The 22,802-nt window shown below is 38.7% G+C and overlaps 1 protein-coding gene across 1 annotated transcript in view; it reads left to right on the plus strand.

Moving 5' to 3' along the window:
* The window catches only part of PTH2R (parathyroid hormone 2 receptor), a 103,365-nt gene extending 93,408 nt beyond the window's left edge, over positions 1 to 9,957 (plus strand). Inside the window, exons 10-13 of the mRNA XM_024124464.2 lie at positions 3,481 to 3,575; positions 6,356 to 6,494; positions 8,284 to 8,325; positions 9,431 to 9,957. Of these exons, the coding sequence (XP_023980232.1) occupies positions 3,481 to 3,575; positions 6,356 to 6,494; positions 8,284 to 8,325; positions 9,431 to 9,826 (672 nt within the window). The 3' untranslated portion in view covers positions 9,827 to 9,957. The remainder of the gene's footprint in view (positions 1 to 3,480; positions 3,576 to 6,355; positions 6,495 to 8,283; positions 8,326 to 9,430) is intronic.
* The last annotated feature ends 12,845 nt before the right edge of the window (positions 9,958 to 22,802 follow it).

A 22,802-nucleotide genomic window follows, 5' to 3' on the forward strand; every position in this document is an offset into this window, starting at 1 on the left:
GGATGTGGAGAAAAGACAACTCTACATATTGTTGGTGGGAATGTGAATTGGTGTAGCTACTATGGAAAACAGTATAGAGATTCCTCAGAAAATTAAGAACAGAACTACCATATGACCTAGCTATTCCACTTCTAGGTATTTATATGAAGAATGCAAAGACACTAATTCTAAGTATATGCACCCCTATATTCATCACAGCACTTTTTACAATAGCCAAGATATGGAGATAACCTAAGTGCCCATTGAATGGGTATAGAAGATATGATATCCGTATCTATATATCTATACCTTTATCTATGTATCTATCTATGTATCTATGTATCTATGTATCTATCTATCTATCTATCTATCTATCTATCTATTCAGACACAATGAAATACTACTCAGCCATAAAAAGAAGAAATCTTGCCATTTGTGACAACATTGATGGACCTTGAGGGTATTATGCTAACTGAAATAAGTCAGAAAGACAAATATTTTATGATTTCACTTACATGTGGAATATTAAAACAAAAACAATATCCCCCCAAAACAAAATAAATGAACAAACCAAATAAAAACAAACACCTAGATACAGAGAACACAGTAGTGTTTACCAGAAGGGAAAGGTGTGAGGAGGACGAAATGGGTAAAGGGGACGGATAGAAACTACCTTTTGGTAGTGAGCATGCTGTAGTATATACAGAAGTCTAAATGTTGTACACATGAAACATATAATGTTATAAACCAATGTTACTTCAATAAATAAAAAGTTAAATTTAATTAAAAAATAAAGGTAGTGGTTAAGAATTCACAATACAGACTCACATAGGCCTGGTTCAAATTCCAGCTGATAGCTGGGTAGTCTAGGTCAAATCAGTTAATCTCTTTGAGCTAGAGTTTCTTCATTCATAATAAATGGGCATAATAAAAATTCCTGTCTCATATTTATGTGAGCATTTAAACTAGACAGTGTTCAATAACTTGTAGCTCTTATTAGCCTGAAAACATCCTTCTTCCACAGTTTCACAGCACAGCTCTGTCCTTCCTCTAGGGTATGGGGCTCAAGACCCAGCCCCCAGTTCTTTTTTTTTTTTTAAGTCTTTATTGGAGTATAATTGCTTTATATTGTTGTGTTAGTTTCTGCTTTTTAACAAACTGAATCAGCTATATATATATACATATATCCCCATATCCCCTTCCTCTTGCATCTCCCTCCCACCCTCCCTATCTACCCCTCTAGGTGGTTACAAAGCACCGAGCTGATCTCCCTGTGCTATGCGGCTGCTTCCCACTAGCTATCTGTTTTACATCTGGTAGTGTATATATGTCAGTGCCACTCTCTCACTTCGTCCCAGCTTACCCTTTCCCCTCCCCATGTCCTCAAGTCTATTCTCTACCTCTGTGTCTTTATTCCTGTCCTGCCCCTATGTTCGTCAGAACCACTTTCTTTTTTTTTTTTTTTAGATTCCACATATATGTGTTAGCATACAGTATTTGTTTTTCTCTTTCTGACTTACTTCACTCTGTATGACAGTCTCTAGGTCCATCCACCTCACTCTCCATAGTGGCTGTATCAATTTACATTCCCACCAACAGTGCAAGAGAGTTCCCTTTTCTCCACACCCTCTCCAGCATTTATTGTTTGTAGATTTTTTTGATGATGGCCATTCTGACCAGTGTGAGGTGATACGTCATTGTAGTTTTGATTTGCATTTCTCTAATGATTAGTGATGTTGAGCATTCTTTCATGTGTTTGTTGGCAATCTGTACATCTTCTTTGGAGAAATGTCTAGTTAGGTCTTCTGCCCATTTTTGGATTGGATTGTTTGTTTTTTTGATATTCAGCTGCATGAACTACTTGTATATTTTGGAGATTAATCCTTTGTCAGTTGCTTCGTTTGCAAATATTTTATCTGATTCTGAGGGTAGTCTTTTCATCTTGTTTATGGTTTCCTTTGCTTTGCAAAAGCTTTTATGTTTCATTAAGTCCCATTTGTTTATTTTGGTTTTTATTTCCATTTCTCTAGGAGGTGGGTGAAAAAGGATCTTGCTGTGATTAATGTCATAGAGTGTTTTGCCTATGTTTTCCTCTAAGAGTTTTTTAGTGTCTGGCCTTACATTTAGGTCTTTAATCCATTTTGGTTTTTTTTTTTTTCTTCAGTACACGGGCCTCTCACTGTTGTGGCCTCTCCCGTTGCGGAGCACAGGCTCCGAACGCACAGGCTCAGCGGCCATGGTTCACGGGCCTAGCCGCTCCGTGGCATGTGGGATCTTCCCGGACCGGGGTACGAACCCGTGTCCCCTGCATCGGCAGGCAGACTTTCAACAACTGCGCCACCAGGGAAGCCCCATTTTGGGTTTATTTTTGTGTATGGTGTTAAGGAGTGTTCTAATTTCATTCTTTTACATGTAGCTGTCCAGTTTTCCCAGCACCACTTATTGAAAAGCCAGCCCCCAATTCTTGTAGGAGGCTGTGAAATTGGTGAGAGTTGCCTATGGGGTAGTCAGTGCTAGGATGGCAAAGAAGGTGGTGGGAATTAAGGGCTGATGCAGGTAATCAACTAGGTTGCGTAGTGGGGCACATGAATCGCCCAATACCAAAATTCTCCAAATTCCAGAAATGATTGGAGACTCTGCAGGATAATTTATCCCCAGGAATGCAGAGTTGATGGGTCCTCTCTTCTAGCTGTTGCTCTGGCATTAATAGAAACCCACTCTTGGAAATCCACAATTCCATTACTCCTAAGTACTAGCGCTTCCTGGACTGTAGACATCTCCCTGAATTAAGGGACCCAAGGGGTTTGGGCTTCTACCTCCTTATGACCCCTGACCTGGAGATCTTTTCTTCCTCTTCATTTTGGCCCTCTTCACTGATCCTTGAGGCCCTTGGACATAAAATGTCTTATCCCACCAATACTTTCCCTTCCCTCCCCCTTTTTAAAGCCAGAACGTGATTGTCTGGTGGTGCCCACACCTCAATTTAATTGCCTACGCTGGGACTTTTTCTTATACAGCATCTTACCTGGCTTTTTTTTTTAACCTTGTATACTTCAGCCAGTGCTTTTCATACATCATAAGAGACACATCATCCCCAAAGCAACCCTATTATTCTTCTCCCTAAAATAGATACAGAAGCTGGGAATTCATTTCAAAAAGGGCTGTCAATTACATTTGTATAATAACTATTATCCTTTATCCAGCAAGTCTGCCACAGAACTTCATCTGAACTTTGGTTTGGAAATTCCCCATGGATTCTGGCAGATTATCCTCTGGTATTTCTAGTTTCTAGTGCTGTTGAAATTTTATCTCTTTGTGTTTTCATGAGGGCAAATCAAGAATCCCTATCTTTCCAATATCTTACCTCAGATTTCCTCATTCACATTTACAGAATGGGTACTTTTCAGTCTTCGAATACAAAGAAGTGCAATTTATGTAAATTTTTACAAACAACTTGAAGACTAACTTAATAATTCTTTGTAATATTATCTTCTCTTTCAGCTGAATTTTATTCTGTTTCTGAATACCGTTAGAGTTCTGGCTACCAAAATTTGGGAGACGAATGCGGTTGGGCATGACACAAGAAAACAATACAGGTAATTCCAGGACAGACATCCATCAGAGGAAATATTTTGGTTACTATTTAGAGTAAAGGACAGATATCAGTTGATCTGAAATGTCTCTAAGAGACTAAATTGTGAATGTGTATTTTCATTTGGTTTAATTGTGCTTGTGCTATTGATCAGAAGAGTATATATATTTTAGGAAAATATAAATAAAAACAAACCTTCCCAATATGCTTAAATTCTAAGTATATTTTAAAAAGTCTGTTCTTAGCAGCTGGGATTTTACCATTAACTGTGTAACCTATGTAACTATGTAATCTCTTGTGGTTGATCTTGGCAGACAATTTCACTTGCCTTCTTAAAATAATGTCATAACTGAAAAAAAATCAAGACAGTGTATTTGCTATATTGTTTCCAATCTTCCCATCAAATTGGTACCTCCCAAATATTGATTTTTAAGAACTTTCAAATGTACTGATTGAAGGATGTCTGTTATTCAGTCTTTGCTGAAGAAAAGGACAAATTAAGTATTTATAATCATTATCGAACTATCTTAAGAATGTGTCCATTTCTCCCAATGATCATTTTGGAAGTTCTGAATCATTTTGGAAGTGGCTTCTATCCACCTGAACATATGCACCACTAGTCAGGTGCATGTGGATTAGTTTTTGTAATCCCCAAACAAGAATCTATTTCTTTCTGCCTCACATTGTCATGAAATGCTATTGCAGACACAGAAAGGAAGAAATCGTAATCAACATTTCGATCTTCTCTCACAAACGTTCTCTAAGTCCTTTGTGGAATCATTCCCGTGCACCGTGTAGGCAGCATTTACTGTCAGGCAGAAAAGAGTACAGATACAGATGGATTGAAGTCTAGAATAGGATGCACAGTATGAACAAACCGTCAGCTGCTAGCTCCAGTTATTTTCGATATATTGCAAGTGGTAGTATTAAAATCATGCCTGTGTTTACAGTGAAGGGTCTGTGCTATACTAGAATAGCTTGTCTCATGTCACATTCCATTGGTGAAGACAAAGGTCAAAGGATGATAAAAAATGGAAAATGTAAGTAGCCTTTCATTCTTCTTCATAAAATGAAAAAGTGCAGTGGTGTTTGAAAGCTAATTATTTCTCTAGTTCTGAATCAAGGCTACTTATTTCTCTCATTCTGAATAAAAGCTACTTATTTCTATAGTTCTGAATAAAAGCTACTAATGTCTAGAATTTCCAAATGATGTGAAATTATACTTTCAGTAGAAAGTTGCTCAAGAGATTTGAGAAACTCTGGAGAGAACAAAGAGTGGATTGTCTTTAAACCGAGACAGAATACACAGCTTATTTTCAAAAAAAAAAAAAGTAAGTAGGGAAAGAAAGAAAGAGAGAGAAGGAAAGAAAGAAAGAAAAAGGGAAAGAGAGGGAGAGAGGGAGGGAGGGAGGAAGGAAGAAAGAAACTGAAGGAAAGACTAGTGAGGAAAGGAAGAAGGTTACAATCGTTTGAGATTACTGGGGCATTAATGATTCTTAGAAAAAGAGGGATATATGAGAAATAAAGAAGAAGGCTGATTTGGCTGTTTCTTGGATAAAAAATGCAAAAAAACAAAACCTAACTAGAAAATGATGTGCTTGGCTCATAGACTAGCTCTTTATTGCTGTAAAATGAATTACCACAACTTAGTGGCTTTAAAACAACACACTGGCTATTTCATGGTTTCTGTTTGTCAGAAATCTGGGCGTGGCTTAGCTGGGTCCTCAGCTTCTGGGTCTCTTTACAAGGATGTAATTGGGATGTCAGTTGGTTGGACTGGGGAAAAATCTACTCTTAAGCTCATGTGATTGTTGACAGGATTTATGTTCTTGCTGGGTTGGTCAGATGCCACCTCTCCTTGCCACATGGGCCTCTCAGTAGAGCAGCTTACAACTTGCTTTACTGAATCAAACAAGGGAGAGAGTCTGCTACTAAAATGTATGTTACATTCTCATGCAACATAGTCACAGAAGCGGCATCCCACCATCTTGGCCATAACTGATTGGTTAGAAGTAAGTCCCAAGTCCTTCCCACACTCAAGCAGAGGATTAACAAGGATGTAAGTACCAGAAAGTCGGGAATCATTAGGGGCCATGTTAGAGTCAATCCACTATATTGGAAACTGGGATTCCTCTAAATACACAAGAAAATGTGTATGAAGAAGCAGTTAAAGGAAATAAAGTCACATTGCTTAGTTTGTAAACAAACAAACACAAACCTACAACTATAGATAATTTGAGATAGAATATTTGACAGAGAATATTTAGGGAAGGCAAGAGGTATTGACCACATGTAGCTCATTAGAAAATATGAAATGATAAATGAAGATCCAGGTGTAAGAAGAGACCAGGGAGTAGTTGGTTCTAAAATGAACAGAACAAGCCAAAATGCTGCCTGTGAAAGTAAAGACAGTTATTGAGGATGGAGGTGATACCTCTTTAAGTCTCAAACATAGAAGTTAAAGAAGACTTAGGACAGAAACAAAAAAGGCATTTTACAATTATATGAAAATAGTATCCTTTAAGCAAGAAGAGTGGAAATGAGATTAAAGAGACTTAGGGGATAGTAATCATGGGAAGTGAGACTAAACTACCTGATTTAGTATAGAAGTGACAGGAAGAAGAGGGAGAGAAAAAAAAAAAACTAGCAGAAGTGGATCCAAAGAGATGGGGGAACGTCAGCCCCTGGTAGCTCTGCTAAATAAGCTTTATTTTTTCCAGCAAGCTGTCTCTATGGAAAGGCACTCTACATTGACTAATTAAAAGGCTTGCCATTCTCTTCCAGGAAACTCGCCAAATCAACGCTGGTGCTGGTGCTGGTCTTCGGCGTGCATTACATCGTGTTCGTGTGCCTGCCCCACTCCTTTGCTGGGCTTGGGTGGGAGATCCGGATGCACTGTGAGCTCTTTTTCAACTCCTTTCAGGTAGAGAGTGCTACTAGTAATTTGATTCCTGTATTTTGCTTTTTTCCTTTCTCTGCCCCTCCCTCTGGCTTTCACGCACCTGTCTCCCAAGGGCCAGGAAAGGGGCTATTTTCTGGCACCTGCGCATTTCTATCCTGCAGCGGTCAGTCAGGTTAACCTCTGACCACAGCAGGAGCTGCTTCTCACAGACAAGCTTGGGCTATGAGACAAGAAAGCACATTGTTGTAAAATATGTGACACCTACAGAGCAGGAATCTGTGTGTGTGTGTGTGTGTGTATGGAAAGTCAGTGAAAGCAAAAGAAGGGATAGGCAGGGGAGAGGAAAAAAGAGAAAGGGAGACAAGTAAGAGGAAGAGGTTGCTTCCTTATATTTGATCTCATTTGAGAACATGATACCATTATCCCTCACGTGGAGGCTACAGGCACCTCCTAACTCTTCTTCCTGCTACTCTTTTGCTGCCACCTCCTGCCTTCAATCTAGTCTGCATACAATAGTCTGAAGAATCTTAAAAATAAATCTGATAATGTCACTGACCTGCTGAACATATCCAGAGGCTTCTCATTGCAGTCAGAATAAAATCCAAACGCTGTTTCCTGGTGTGCACAGCCCTCCCTGGCGGGGATCCTGCCCAGCTGTGACCTCACCTCACACCATGCTCCCTGATGCCCACTAAGTTTGAGCCACACTAGCTCTTCCACAATTTCTGTTCCTCAAGTTCGTTTCTGCCTCAGGGGTTTGTACTTGCTGTTTCCTTTGCCTGGAATGCTCTTCCCTCTAATATTCACAAGGCCTGGCTTCTTCTTCTCACTCAAACCAGCTTAAATGTCTCCCCCTCAGGGAGGTCTTCATTGAGTTCCCCCTTTGATAGATCTTCTCCATCTTCTTTGTCAATACCACTTGTTTTGCCTGCATGGCCTTTATCTTATCATCTTACATTTTTCTCCTGTGGCTATTTGTTTATATTTTAATTAATTTATTTATTTTTACTGTGTTGGGTCTTCGTTTCTGTGCGAGGGCTTTCTCTAGTTGTGGCAAGCGGGGGCCACTCTTCATCGCAGTGCGCGGGCCTCTCACTATCGTGGCCTCTCTTGTTGCGGAGCACAGGCTCCAGTCGCGCAGGCTCAGTAGTTGTGGCTCACGGGCCCAGCCGCTCCACGCCATGTGGGATCCTCCCAGACCAGGGCTTGAACCCGTGTCCCCTGCATTGGCAGGCAGACTCCCAACCACTGCGCCACCAGGGAAGCCCCTATTTGTTTATATTTTATCCATCTGTATTTCCTACTAGGATGTAAGCCCTAAGAGAACTGGGACTTTGTCTGTCTTGATTAAATTGTTTATCCCTGTCATGCTGAGCATTTCACACTGTATAAACTCAATAAATATTTTTGAATGAGTGAAAAAAAGTTTCTGTGTGTTTTCACCATATAAGACCCTATGTCTGTAGTTTCCAGCATTCACAGTGTAAAAATTTCACTTACTAACTAGGGGATGTTCTGTGGTCCTGGGGTGGCAACACGTGAAACGAATGTAACAAATCAGTTCTTCATGTATCTTGGAGTGTTTTATTTAGTTATTTGGTTCAGTTCACACCAAGGAAAGATCTCAGACAAATTTCATGTATATTTAAGGATTTCGAAATATTAGGAGAGATAATTTGCATAATTTTCTGGAGGAATCATTAAAAAAGAACCCAGTTTTTCAACTTACGCATTGTGGCACAAGACACTTTAGTGCTGTGATCTTCATAATTAAAATTAATTAATTAAAACATTCTATTTTCTCCTCCAGGGTTTCTTTGTGTCTATCATCTACTGCTACTGCAATGGAGAGGTAAGTTTGAAGGAACCCCATACCTCCTGCAGGTCTAGCTCTGAGTAAGCTCGTAAATGGCCATCACAGTGTGACCAGAATCTCTTTAGAATCCTCAGGGGTTACAGGACAAAATGGACACAGAGAAAGGAGATATTTTAATCATAAATTATTTTGAGAAAGGAAGAATTCATGTAAATAAGCCAAGATCTTCCTCTTCCAGCACTTTCCAATGTCAATTCAGTTGCAACCCTTGATATCAAAAACCCAATTTACTGGAATGCAGATTGATACTTGGAAGGACCGTGAACTTCATATTCCAGTCAATGCTTCAACTTATATTTTATTTCAAGTTCTATAAGAAACTCAAATGTAACTTTCCCTGGGAATAATCCATTAGAACATTTTGACATTTTTTAAACTACAAGATGGTGATGGGACAATTTCAGTTCATTTAGGAGTTGGCTGGAGAGAAAGAATGGTACCGATCTTTTAGATGACATCAGCTTACCAGGTTTCCACTGCTTCCAATGGAACTTTCAAAAAGCTCCCTTCTGGAAAGTTGCAATAGCAGAATTGAATCTTCAGCAGCAAGAATGGAAACAAGAGCCCCACCCTACAACGAATGCCCTTGCAGCACCCACTTTTCACCATCCAATCCTTTTCTCAATTTCCTTCCTTCAGTATGCCCGTGCAGAGCGATGGTGTTACAGTTACATTTCCAGCTGAGTACCTTCCATGCCCTTCCACAGCCTTAGCTGGCACTATTTATCCCATTTTCTCCTCCAACCCCGTGTCCTCTTTTCCTCTCCCATGAGTCAAATATATGTATTGGCTGCATTTCAATATATACTACAGTACTGCACCATCTGGGGTTGGTTGAATCCACCAATGCAGAACCCCAGATATAGAAGGCCAATTGTGAAGTCATAGGGGATTTTCAGGGGCATGCGGCGGACACCCCTAAGCCCTGTGTTGTTCAAGGGTCAACCGTATATATAAAGTCCCTGGTGCACAGTGGAACCTTAGTGATTATTACTATCATTGAAATCAGGCAGACATCCATCTAACACGGTTCCAGGGTCTCTGATGGTATCTGATGCACAATATGGTCCTTGCGGTTTAGGTTCAGTCTGAGGTGAAGAAGATGTGGAGTCGGTGGAATCTCTCCGTGGACTGGAAAAGGACGCCCCCATGCGGCGGCCACAGATACGGCTCTGTGCTCACCACCGTGACGCCCAGCACCAGCAGCCAGTCGCAGATGGCGGCCAGCACACGCATGGTGCTCATCTCCCGTAAAGCGGCCAAGATGGCTAGCCGGCAGCCCGACAGCCACGTGACTTTACCCGGCTACGTCTGGAGTAACTCGGAGCAGGACTGCTTGCCAAACTTGATCCATGCAGAGACCAAGGAAAGTGACGGGAGGCAGGGAGATGCGATTCCAATGGAGGAGTCATCCACGCCATTAGAATTTAACCCAGACCCCGAAGGAAGCAAAGGAGAAACCGAGGATGCTCTGTGAATCAACATTTGTGTCTTTCAGAAGCTGATCCATCTGGCTGTGGCAGAGGAGCTTGGCCAGCGTCCCTCTGCTTGAGCCCCAGAGCTGAACAGTCAGGGTTCGAGTGTTCACAGCCTTTTTAGGCTCCATGAATTGGCTCCTGTAAATACTAAAGCCACAAGAGGAGAAGTGTCAGTGGAATAATTACCTTATTTTGGCATCGCGTTCTCTTCTGAATTGATGTGTAGTACTTGTAGTACTTGCTCTGTGATTGTTCATTTTTCTGCTACTTTTGGGTAGAGCAAACGTTTCAGTTGCTCGACTCTAGTTTTCTCTCATAAATATCACTCGAAATATGATAGAGATCATTTAGTAAGTGTCATTTTCCTTTTAACAAATTAGTGTTCTCTTTCTCACTTTAAGGGACCTCTATCATTGCATTCATTTAGCCTGTGCATCAGAGCAATTAGGGTCTGAAAATGTACGTTGAAAGATTAAAGATCTCGGAACAAGTACACACTGGAAAATAAGCTGGCTGGACTTTGTAAAAATAATAAATGTGTGAGAAACTTGTTTCTTTCTAGGAATAAGGAAAATTACTCCAAAAAGAATATTGCACATATTCCTCTTTTTGAATGTCCCCTCTGTGACCAGCCAAATCTCAAGTCTTCACTCTTTTGTAAACCTTGACATGTCACAAGGTTTTCTTATTCAGTGAGCTTGTGTCTGCAAGCTGATTTTGTTTGTAATCATTTATAATGATAGTCACACTGCTTCTATGTTTTTTTTCTTTGTTCTGTTACTCTATTCCAAATGGCATGTGGGGTAAATTAAAAGTTTGTTTTAAAAGTATATTTTGGGTCACTTTTTAAAATGTTCTCTTAGCACCTAACTTTGTTTTGGGGAATCAACCAAATGTCTTTTCTCCACATCTACAGAGATCAGCATGTAGCCCCAGAACTTCACTGAGCTTGAAATTTCAGTGTATTGCAGTAGTGGAACATTTACTGAGTGCATGTTAGGTACCCAGCATCCTGCTAGGTTTTTACAAGCATTAAGTTATTTAATCCTCACCACAAAGTTATGGAGTAAGTCTTATCGCCGTTCCCCTTTTTACAGATAACAGCGTGACTCACAGAGGTGGAATGACTTGCCCAAAGTCACACAGCTAGTGATTGAGAGAACACGGTTTCAGACACAGATCTGACTTTAAGTCCCATGTTCTTAGCCATATGCATACTGTTGCCAATGTATATATTGCCCATTCACAAAAAAGTAAATGAATTCCTTCTGGGTAGAGAGTGCTTTAGGAACTCTTATTGTAGTATGGTCTAGCCTCTGACCCTCATGAAGTTTCCACTCTAATGGGGGAGCCAAATACACATAGGAAATGAAAACATCACAGAGTAATGTGTTTTTAGGTGAAATGACACAGGTCAAGCTGATCCATCTCACTTTGCTAAATGGTTTAAATATGCAAATAGTGTTATGATGAAAAAGGTACTCTGATGTCTGCATGCCCTCTTGAAAAATATTGCACTTTTCTCCCATGTTCATTCTTTCCTTCCTCCTCTGTGACAGGCAGAGGTCATTTCCTTCCCATCCTGTTTACGAAGGTGCCATTGTGCATACTTAATTCATTTGATTCACTGCTATATTGTCACATACTAATGCTACCTCCCTGTTAGGAGAACCATCATGGGCTGAGCCAGAGATTAAGTTCAGTTCCATTGCTACTTTTGTGCAAGGCTTTATAAATCACTTACCTTTCTTTGTAGTTCAAGTTCTCTATCTTTAAAATGAAGATATCTGCCTACCTTAGAGAAATGTTCAGGTGATAAGAGAAATCACATATTGAAAGCACTTGGTAAAATAAAAATTCCATACAAATATTGATACTTGGTTTAGGTTGTTTACTGTTTAAATTTCATTTTGCCCCATTATATTATAAAAGGACTCATTGGTCATTGCAACATAATAATTATAAGAATATATATATTTTGATTATATGGAAAACATTCTAAGCCACCCCCAAATTCCAAGGCTAGACCACTATTTCTTTACACTAACAAGTACGAATAAAGCCCTCAGACTCACCAAGGTTTAAGTGAGTCACCAAGTGACCCACTTAAAGTTTAGTCATTCACAAATTGAGTAAACATTTACTTAGAGCCTATTATGTGACATACTATGCTATGTGCTAGGGACATAACAAAAAGTAAGGCATAATCTACTCTTTCAAGGAACAAACAACCCCTCAGTTGCTAGGACTCTTTATCTCAACTGTGTACACACATTTTTTTCTTCTAGGTTTTGATAATGTTTGCATCCAATTAGGACTGTAAGTTATACCTGTGTATTGATTTTATCAAGTAAAATATTGAGCACTTACTAAGGATTGCCATTAAGCTAGATCTCTCTTTTTTTTGTAATTTTTATTCTTTTATTAAAGTGTGGTTGATTTACAATGTTTCAGGTGTACAGCAAAGTGATTCAGTTATACATATACATATATATGTGTATATATATTTTCAGATTCTTTTCCATTATAGATTATTGCAAGATATTGAATATAGCTCCCTGTGTTATACAGTAGGTCCTTGTTGTTTATCTATTTTATATGTAGTAGTCTATATCTGTTAATCCCAAATTCCTAATTTATCCCTCCACCGCTTTCCCCTTTGGTAACCATAAGTTTGCTTTCTATGTCTATGAGTCTATTTCTGTTTTGTAAATAAGTTCATTTGTCTCATTTTTTTTTTAGATTCCACATATAAGCGATACCATATGATATTTGTCTTTCTCTGACTTTTACTTCACTTAGTATGATAACCTCTAGGACCATCTATGTTGCTGCAAATGGCATTATTTCATTCATTTTTTTATGGCTGAGTAATGTTCTATTGTGTATGTGTATGTATATATATATATACGTGTATATATATATATATACACACATATATATATATGACATTTTCTTTATCCATTCATCTGTTGATGAACATTTAAGTTGCTTCCATGTCTTTGCTATTGTAAATAGTGCTGCAATGAACATCGAGGTGCATGTATCTTTTCGAGTTAAGAGTTTTCTCCAGATATATGTCCAGGAGTGGGATTGATGGATCATATGGTAACTCTATTTTTAGTGTTTTAAGGAAACTCCATACTGTTTTCCATAGTGGCTGCACCAATTTACATTCCCACCAACAGTGTAGTAGGGTTCCCTTTTCTCCACACCCTCTCCAGCATTTATTATTTGTAGACTTTTTAATGTTGGCCATTCTGACTGTTGTGACATGATATTGCATTGCACTTTGATTGCATTTCTGTAATAATTAGTGATACTGAGCATCTTTTCCTGTGCCTTTTGGCCATCTGTATGTCTTGTTCGGAGAACTGTCTATTTCGGTCTTCTGCCCATTTTTTGATTGGGTTTTTTTTTTTTTTTCTTTTTCATATTGAACTGTATGAGCTGTTTGTATATTTTGGAAATTAGTCCCTTGTTGGTTGTATCATTTGCAAATATTTTCTTCCATTTCACAGGTTGTCTTTTAATTTTGTTTTTAGTATCCTTTGCTGTGCAAAAGCTTTTAAGTTTAATTAGGTCCCATTTGTTTATTTTTGTTTTCATTACTCTAGGAGATATCCAAAATATATTGCTATGATTTATGTCAAAGAGTGTCCTGCCTATGTTTTCCTCTAGGAGTTTTATAGTATTCAGTCTTACATTTAGGTCTTTAATCCATTTTGAGTTTATTTTTGTGTATGGTGTTAGAGAATGTTCTGGTTTCATTCTTTTACATGTAGTTGTCCAGTTTTCCCAGCATGACTTATTGAAGATTCTATCTTTTCTCCATTGTATGTTCTTGTCTTGTTTTTCATACGTGACCATAGGTGTGTGGGTTTACTTCTGGGCTTTCTATCCTGTTCCATTGATCTCTGTGTCTGTTTTTGTGCCAGTACCATACTATTTTGATTACTGTAGCTTTGTAGTATAGTCTGAAGTCAGGGACCATGATTCCTCCAGCTCTGTTCTTTTTTCTTAAGATTGTTTTGGCTATTCAGGGTCTTTTGTGTTTCCATATAAATTTTAAATTATTTTGTTCCAGTTCTGTGAAAAATGCCATTGGTAGTTTGATAGGGATTGCATTGAATCCATAGATTGTCTTGGGTAGTATGGTCATTAGAACTCACTTTCTTACCAGCGATTATTTCATTTTAGAAAAGTAAATATTTATATGGTTGAGTTTATTCAAAAATCTATGGAGGACAGTCTCATCTTTTCTAATGAGTTATTAAATATTTTAGTTCATTTTTTCTGTCTTTAGACCTGTTCTGCCTATGTCCTCTACTCTTGGACCCTCTCCCTAAGACAGACAGGGAAGCAATTGCTCAGTAAATCTCTAACCTGCTCTTCCCAGGAAGTTATATGCTGAACAGATGGACAGTTTAGAAATAGCATAGATAAACAGTCAATATACACTAGCTTTGTTTTAAGAACTGAGCTCAGTATTTTCAGTATATTTTATCATATAATCTTTGTCACACACTATGATGCAGTTATCACCATTTCAAAAATGCCATGATAATCAGAAGTTAAATGATTTTCTCCAGATCAAAGTGGCTGAGTCAGGATTTGAACCCAGTTCAGTTTGACTCCAAGGCCCCTGATGGTCCTCTCACCCATGTGGCCCTTTTTTACTTTCTTTATCAAGAGCTTAATAGTATGGCAAGTCAATGAGGAAATAAAAAAGATTTAGTTTCAACTTTTTTGATGGTAGAATTAGCAATAGTTACAAGAATGAAAAAAGAATAACATGATTATGGTTTATAAAAAAAGCATTTTTATCTCCCAGTATTTCATGACTATCAAAATAAAAAAAAAACTTTTGACACTAAGCTCTTTTTAAAATTTCACCCAAAATATCTAACTTAAGTTTATAAAGGTCTAAATCCTATTTTTTTTTTTTCGGTACGTGGGCCTCTCACTGTTGGTGGCCTCTCCCGTTGCGGAGCACAGGCTCTGGACACACAGGCTCAGTGGCCACGGCTCACGTGCCCAGCCGCTCCGCGGCCTGTGGGGTCTTCCCGGACCGGGGCACGAACCTGTGTCCCCTGCATCGGCAGGCGGACTCTCAACCACTGCGCCACCAGAGAAGCCCTAAATCCTATTTTTTAAATAACATATGCATACTGTGTTTATTGACAGTTGGTATGTAAAGTAGTATTTTGTTAACTTTTTTATTTGATATACAGTAAACAAGGTAATTTTCCCTTAATGCCCCACAGAAGAAAACATAGAAACTGAATTTCATTAAGGTCTTTTTCAGAAACAATTTGTATAACAAGTATCAGCATACATTTTAAAGTAAAATGGATTTCAAAGTGACAATTTTATTTACTAACCAAATAGCTGATCCCTGTTTTCCTAAAGTCTTCCTTTGGAATTAATAGTTAAAAGTTATTAATATATTCAATCACTTTGATTCACAATAATGACAATTTTATTTTGTTAACTTATATTGTTAGGGAAGGTAGTAATAAATATTATAATAAAGTCAAATTATTAAATGATAAATTCAATATTGTGTAAGTATAAAATTTTTTCTCTTTGGTCCCTTCTAAAAACTTACTGACCTTAATGTAGGAGCTAATGTTTACATTATAAACAGTAAGGAGGGATTAAAAAAAAAGAGAAGGTCATATAATTAAAGGCACAAAACGCAGAAGAGCGTCTCTAAAAGCTCTGACTCCTAAGGAATTCAGTTATTCGTCACCAGTTAACATGCAATGCTCCAATCTTTGCACATGATCTGTTCTTAGTTACTTATTTTACAAATGAAATCCCAGTTTTCTACCCAGAGAAAGGCCACAGATCATGTTTTCTTTTGGATTCTTCATTCCTGGTAAAAATGAAGTATTATTATTATAAAGTATTAGGTGCAACATCAATGACTCAAGTTATTAAAGGAAATGTAGTTTCAGTAAATATGTAAAGAGGAGGATCTGCTTCCCATGATGTATTTCTTTTCTGAACATACAATATATTTTTAAGCATAAGAAACATTCTTTTTACTTTCCTATTTGACACATAGATTTCCAAGCCATTAAATAAGTGTTTCTACCCTGTGTATATAGCTAAAGAATCTTGATAATATCTAAGTCCTATTCTTAAGCTGCCTCATGAGACCATGGAAAATTTGCCCCCATATTGTTGCAAAAATGACTTTGAACTTTACCTTTAGATTACTCATCTCTCTGGCATTTAAAGAGAACTTTTATGTAGGGCTTTTATTAATTTAATATTATAAAAATCACTCACAGCAATGGAAGTATCTGTAAATGGTGCAGAGCCAGGCAAAATGGTAAATGTCCTTATCTCTCACCGACTCTTAATTTAATGCTGTTAGCATTTAAATTCAGCCCCTACATAGACCCTTAATCTCTTCCAAAACCACATTTCATTTGGGTGGCTTAAGTGGCTCATTTGATTAATGATTTAAATGGCTAAATAGGAAAACAAATTTAGTAGATGAAGCTCTGCATTTGTATAACTTTTTTTTCCGCAACTCTAGCACATACAGCAGATTCTTGATGACCAAAGACATTTCCAGAGTCTGACCTTGACCTCCCCAGAGCATGGCAATAGAGTTCAGTGCCTCAGAAAAATGCCAACCTGAGCTGGTAAAAGGCGGGCACCCCCAATTCAGCTTAATTGAGGGGCACTGGCAGCACTCCTAATTCCATTCCAATTGACAACCAGAGCATCGAACATTTTCAAAGCTACTGTAACTTGGAAAGAGTGCCTCAGTAAATCATAACAACTGTTTAAAATAAAAAATGGCAATGTGTGATTTAATCTGGCTGGATCTTGTTTTGGGGTCTGACTAGGGGCTGAATAAACTAAGAAGGTTTTCACAGGCTTTTATGGAACACAAAGAAAAGGCCTCCTTAAAATGACTACTTAAGCAAGTGCTATTTCCCTGAAAAATCTCATTTTGTCTCAGTTTAGTCATGAGAAAACAGACGAACCTAGATTGGGGAACATTTTACAGCGTACTTGCCTAATACTTCTCAAGACTGTCAGTCATGAAAAGAGAATAGACGGAGGAAACTGTAACGATCAGAGGGGATGGAGAAACAGGACAACTCAATGCAATGTGTGCATGTCAATCCCAAACTCCCTAACTATCTCTCGCCACCACCCTTCCCCCCTGGTAATCATAAGTTCGTTCTCTAAGTCTGTGAGCCTGAATTCTGTTTTGTAAATAAGTTCATTTCTATCATTTTTTTTAAAGATTCTGCATATAAGCAATATCATACAATATTTCTCTTTCTCTGTCTGACTCACTTCACTCAGTATACACTGCTATATTTAAAATGGATAACCAACAAGGACCTACTGTATAGCACAAGGAACTCTGCTCAATATTCTATAACAACCTAATTGGGAAAATAATTTGAAAAAGAATAAAAAAAATAAATGTTCTCACCACAAAAAAGGCATGATAATTACATGATGAGATGGAGGTGTTAGCTAATGCTATGGTGGTAATCACTTTGCAATGTAGAAGTGTATTAAATCGACACATTGTACACCTTAAACTTATACAATGTTATATGTCAACTACATCTAAATAAAACTAGTAAGATACTTAAAAAAAAAAATAAATGCAATGTATCACCCTGAATGGGATCATGGAACAGAAAGAAGAGTCAAAGGTCAAAAACTGGTCAAATCCAAATAAAGTCTGGAGTTTTGTTAATAGTAAATGTGACAATATTAGTTTCTGAGGTTTGACAAGTATACAATGGTAATATAAAATGTTAACAAACGAGGAAACCCAATGTGAGATGAGGGGTGCCCTGGAACTCTCTGTATTATCTTTGCAACTTTTCTGTAAATACAACACTATTCCAAAATAAAAAGTCTTTAAAAAAATCTCATGTTAGCAAGTTAGAAATAAATTTAGGAAATCAGTATAAATACTATAGTCTAACTCCACTTGAATTTTCTTTTTAACATCGTTATTGGAATATAATTGCTTTACAATGGTGTGTTAGCTTCTGCTTTATAACAAAGTGAATCAGTTATACGTATACATATGTCCACATATCTCTTCCCTCTTGCATCTCCCTCCCTCCAACCCTCCATATCCCACCCCTCTGGGTGGTCAAAAAGCACCAAGCTGATCTCCCTGTGCTATGAGGCTGCTTCCCACTAGCTATCTATTTTACGTTTGGTAGTGTAAATATGTCCAGGCCACTCTCTCACTTTGTCCCAGCTTACCCTTCCCCCTCCCCGTATCCTCAAGTCCATTCTCTAGTAGGTCTGTGTCTTTTTTCCTGTCTTGCCCCTAGGTTCTTCATGACCTTTTTTCTTTTCTTCTTAGATTCCATATATATGGGTTAGCATACGGTATTTCCTTTTCTCTTTCTGACTTACTTCACTCTGTATGACAGACTCTAGGTCCATCCACCTCACTACAAATAACTTCATTTCATTTCTTTTTATGGCTGACTAATATTCCATTGTATATTTTATTGTTTGTAGATTTTGTGATGATGGCCATTCTGACTGGTGTGAGATGATATCTCATTGTAGTTTTGACTTGCATTGCTCTAATGATTAACGATGCTGAGCATTCTTTCAGGTGTCTTTAGGCAATCTGTATATCTTCATTGGAGAAATGTCTATTTTGCTCTTCTGCCCATTTCTGGATTGGGTTGTTTTTTTTTTTTTTTCATATTGAGATGCACGAGCTGCTTGTAAATTTTGGAGATTAATCCTTTGTCTGTTGCTTCATTTGCAAATATTTTCTCCCATTCTGAGGGCTGTCTTTTCATCTTGTTTATGGTTTCCTTTGCTGTGCAAAAGCTTTTAAGTTTCATTAGGTCCCATTTGTTTATTTTTGTTTTTATTTCCATTTCTCTAGGAAGTGGGTCAAAAAGGATCTTGCTGTGATTTATGTCATAGAGTGTTCTGCCTATGTTTTCCTCTAAGAGTTTGATGGTGTCTGGCTTTACATTTAGGTCTTTAATTAATTTTGAGTTTATTTTTTGTGTATGGTGTTAGGGAGTGTTCTAATTTCATTCTTTTACATGTAGCTGTCCAGTTTTCCCAGCACCACTTAGTGAAGAGGCTGTCTTTTCTCCACTGTATATTCTTGCCTCCTTTATCAATGATAAGGTGACGATAGGTGCGTGGGTTTAATCTCTGGGCTTTCTATCCTGTTCCATTGAGCTATATTTCTGTTTCTGTGCCAGTACCATACTGTCTTGATTATTGTGGCTTTGCAATATAGTCTGAAGTCAGGGAGTCTGATTCCGCCGGCTCCATTTTTCTTTCTCAAGATTGCTTTGGTGATTCGGGGTCTTTTGTGTTTCCATACAAATTGTGAAAATTTTTTGTCTAGTTCTGTGAAAAATGCCAGTGGTAGTTTGATAGGGATTGCATTGAATCTGTAGATTGCTTTGGGTGGAAAAGTCATTTTCACAATGTTGATTCTTCCAGTTCAAGAACATGGTATATCTCTCCATCTATTTGTATCATCTTTAATTTCATTCATCAGTGTCTTATAATTTTCTGCATACAGGTGTTTTGTCTCCTTAGGTAGGTTTATTCCTAGATATTTTATTCTTTTTGTTGCCCTCTGCTATGTTTTGGAAGAGTTTGAGAAGGATAGGTGTTAGCTTTTCTCTAAATGTTTGATAGAATTCGCCTGTGAGGCCATCTGGTCCTGGGCTTTTGTTTGTTGGAAGATTTTTAATCACAGTTTCAATTTCAGTGCTTGTGATTGGTCTGTTCATATTTTCTATTTCTTCCTGGTTCAGTCTCAGCAGGTTGTGCATTTCTAAGAATTTGTCCATTTCTTCCAGGTAGTCCATTTTATTGGCATATAGTTGCTTCTAGTAATCTCTCATGATCCTTTGTATTTCTGCAGTGTCACTTGTTATTCCTCCTTTTTCATTTCTAATTCTGATTTGAGTCTTCTCCCTTTTTTTCTTGATAAGGCTGGCTAATGGTTTATCAATTTTGTTTATCTTCTCAAAGGTCTTTCTCTAATTGCTTTAGGTGTAAGGTTAGGTTGTTTATTTGAGATATTTCTTGTTTCTTAAGGTAGGATTGTATTGCTATAAACTTCCCTCTTAGAACTGCTTTTGCTGCATCCCATAGGTTTTGGGTCGTCGTGTTTTCATTGTCATTTTTTTCTGGGGAGTTTTTGATTTCCTCTTTGATTTCTTCAGTGATCTCTTGGTTATTAAGTAGTGTGTTGTTTGTATTTCTGTAAGAAATACAAACACATGCCTCTATGTGTTTGTATTTCTTACAGATTTTTTCCTGTAATTGATATCTAGTCTCATAGCGTTGTGGTCGGAAAAGATACTTGATGATTTCAATTTTCTTAAATTTACCAAGGCTTGATTTGTCACCCAAGATATGATCCATCCTGGAGAATGTTCCATGAGCACTTGAGAATAATGTGTATTCTGTTGTTTTTGGATGGAATGTCCTATAAATATCAATTAAGTCCATGTTGTTTAATGTATCATTTAAAGCTTGTGTTTCCTTATTTATTTTCATTTTGGATGATGTGTCCATTGGTGAAAGTGGGGTGTTCAAGTCCCCTACAAATATTGTGTTACTGTCGATTTCCCCTTTTATGGCTGGTAGTATTTGCCTTATGTATTGAGGTGCTCCTATGTTGGGTGCATAAATATTTACAATTGTTATATCTTCTTCTTGGTTCATCAAATCTGAATGAGATCCTTGCTGGGTAGAGTAATCTTGGTTGTAGGTTTTTCTCTTTCATCACTTTAAATATGTCCTGCCATTCCCTCCTGGCTTGCAGAGTTTCTGCTGAAAGATCAGCTGTTAACATTATGGGGATTCCCTTATGTGTTACTTATTGTTTTTCCCTCGCTGCATTTAATATTTTTTCTTTGTATTTAATTTTTGATAGTTTGATTAATATGTGTCTTGGCGTGTTTCTCCTTGGATTTTTCCTGTATGGGACTCTCTGTGCTTCCTTGACTTGATTAACTATTTCCTTTCCCAAATTATGTAACTTTTCAACTATAATCTCTTCAAAGATTTTCTCCATCCATTTCTTTCACTCTTCTTTTTCTGGGACCCCTATAATTCAAATGTTGGTGCATTTAATGTTGTTCCAGAGGTCTCTGAGACTGTCCTGAATTCTTTTCATTCTTTTTTCTTTATTCTGCTCTGCAGTTTTATCCTCCAGGTCACTTATCTGTTCTTCTGCCTCAGTTATTCTGCTATTGATCCCTTCTAGAGAATTTTTAATTTCATTTATTGTGTTGTTCGTCACTGTTTGCTCTTTAGTTCCTCGAGGTCCTTGTTAAATGTTTCTTGTATTTTCTCCATTCTATTTCCAAGATTTTGGTCATCTTTAGTATCATTTCTCTGAATTCCTTTTCAGGTAGACTGCCTATTTCCTCTTCATTTGTTAGGTTTGGTGGGGTTTTGCCTTGCTCCTTCATCTGCTGTGTGTTTCTCTGTCTTCTCATTTTACTTAACTTACTGTGTTTGGGGTCTCTTTTTCGCAGGGTGCACATTCATAGTTCCCGTTGTTTTTGGTCTCTGTCCCCAGTGGCTAAGGTTGGTTCAGTGTGTTGTGTAGGCTTCCTAGTGGAGGGGACTAATGTCTGTGTTCTGGTGGATGAGGCTGGATCTTGTCTTTCTGGTGGGCAGGTCCGCGTCTGGTGGTGTGTTTTGGGGTGTCTGTGGCTTTATTATGATTTTAGGCTGCCTCCCTAGTAATGGATGGGGTTGTGTTCCTGTCTTGCTAGTTGTTTGGCATAGGGTGTCCAGCACTGTAGCTTGCTGGTCGTTGAGTGGAGCTGGGTCTTGGTGTTGAGATGGAGATTTCTGGGAGATTTTCACCGTTTGATATTACGTGGAGCTGGGAGGTCTCTCTTGGACCAGTGTCCTGAACTTGGCTCTCCCACCTCAGTGGCACAGCCCTGATGCCTGGCTGGAGCACCAAGAGCCTATCCTCCACATGGCTCAGAATAAAAGGGAGAAAAAAAAGAAGGAAAGAGGAAGATAAAATAAAATAAAGTTACTAAAATAAAAAATAATTATTAAGAAAATTTTTTTTAAGTAAAAAAAAAAAAAAACAACAACAAAAAACGGACAGACAGAACCCTAGGACAAATGGTAAAAGCAAAGCTATACAGACAAAAAGCACACACAGAAGCATACACATACACACTCACAAAGAGAGAATAGGGGAAAAAAATATATATATCGTTGCTCCCAAAGTCCACCTCCTCAAATTGGGATGATTCGTTGTCTATTCAAGTATTCCACATATGCGGGGTACTTCAAGTTGATTGAGGAGATTTAATCTGCTGCTCCTGAGGCCGCTGGGAGAATACCTCTGGGTGTTCCACCTCTGGATCCACCTCTGCGTGTAGGTCGCCTGAGGGTGTCTGTTCCCCACTCAGACAGGATGGGGTTAAAGGAGCAGCTGATTCGGGGGCTCTGGCTCACTCAGGCTGGGGGGAGGGAGGGGCACGGAATGCCCGGCGATCCTGCGGCGGCAGAGGCCGGCGTGACTTCGCACCAGCCTGAGGCGCGCCGTGCATTCTGCCGGGGAAGTTGTCCCTGGATCACGGGACCCTGGCAGTGGCGGGCGGCACAGGCTCCTGGGAGGGGAGGTGTGGAAAGTGACCTGTGCTCACACACAGGCTTCTTGGTGGCGGCAGCAGCAGCCTTAGCGTTGCATGCCCGTCTCTGGGGTCCACGCTGATAGTCGCGGCTCGCACCCGTCTCTGGAGCTCCTTTAAGCGGCGCTCCTAATCCCCTATCCTCGCGCACCAGGAAACAAAGAGGGAAGAAAAAGTCTCTTGCGTCTTCGGCAGCTCCAGACTTCTCCCGGACTCCCTCCCGGCCAGCTGTGGCGCACTAGCCCCCTTCAGGCTGTGTTCACGCTGCCAGTCCTCTCCCTGCGATCCGACCGAAGCCCGA

The sequence above is a fragment of the Physeter macrocephalus genome, chromosome 2, assembly GCF_002837175.3.
Source record: "Physeter macrocephalus isolate SW-GA chromosome 2, ASM283717v5, whole genome shotgun sequence".
In the NCBI taxonomy this organism is placed as follows: Eukaryota; Metazoa; Chordata; class Mammalia; order Artiodactyla; family Physeteridae; genus Physeter; species Physeter macrocephalus.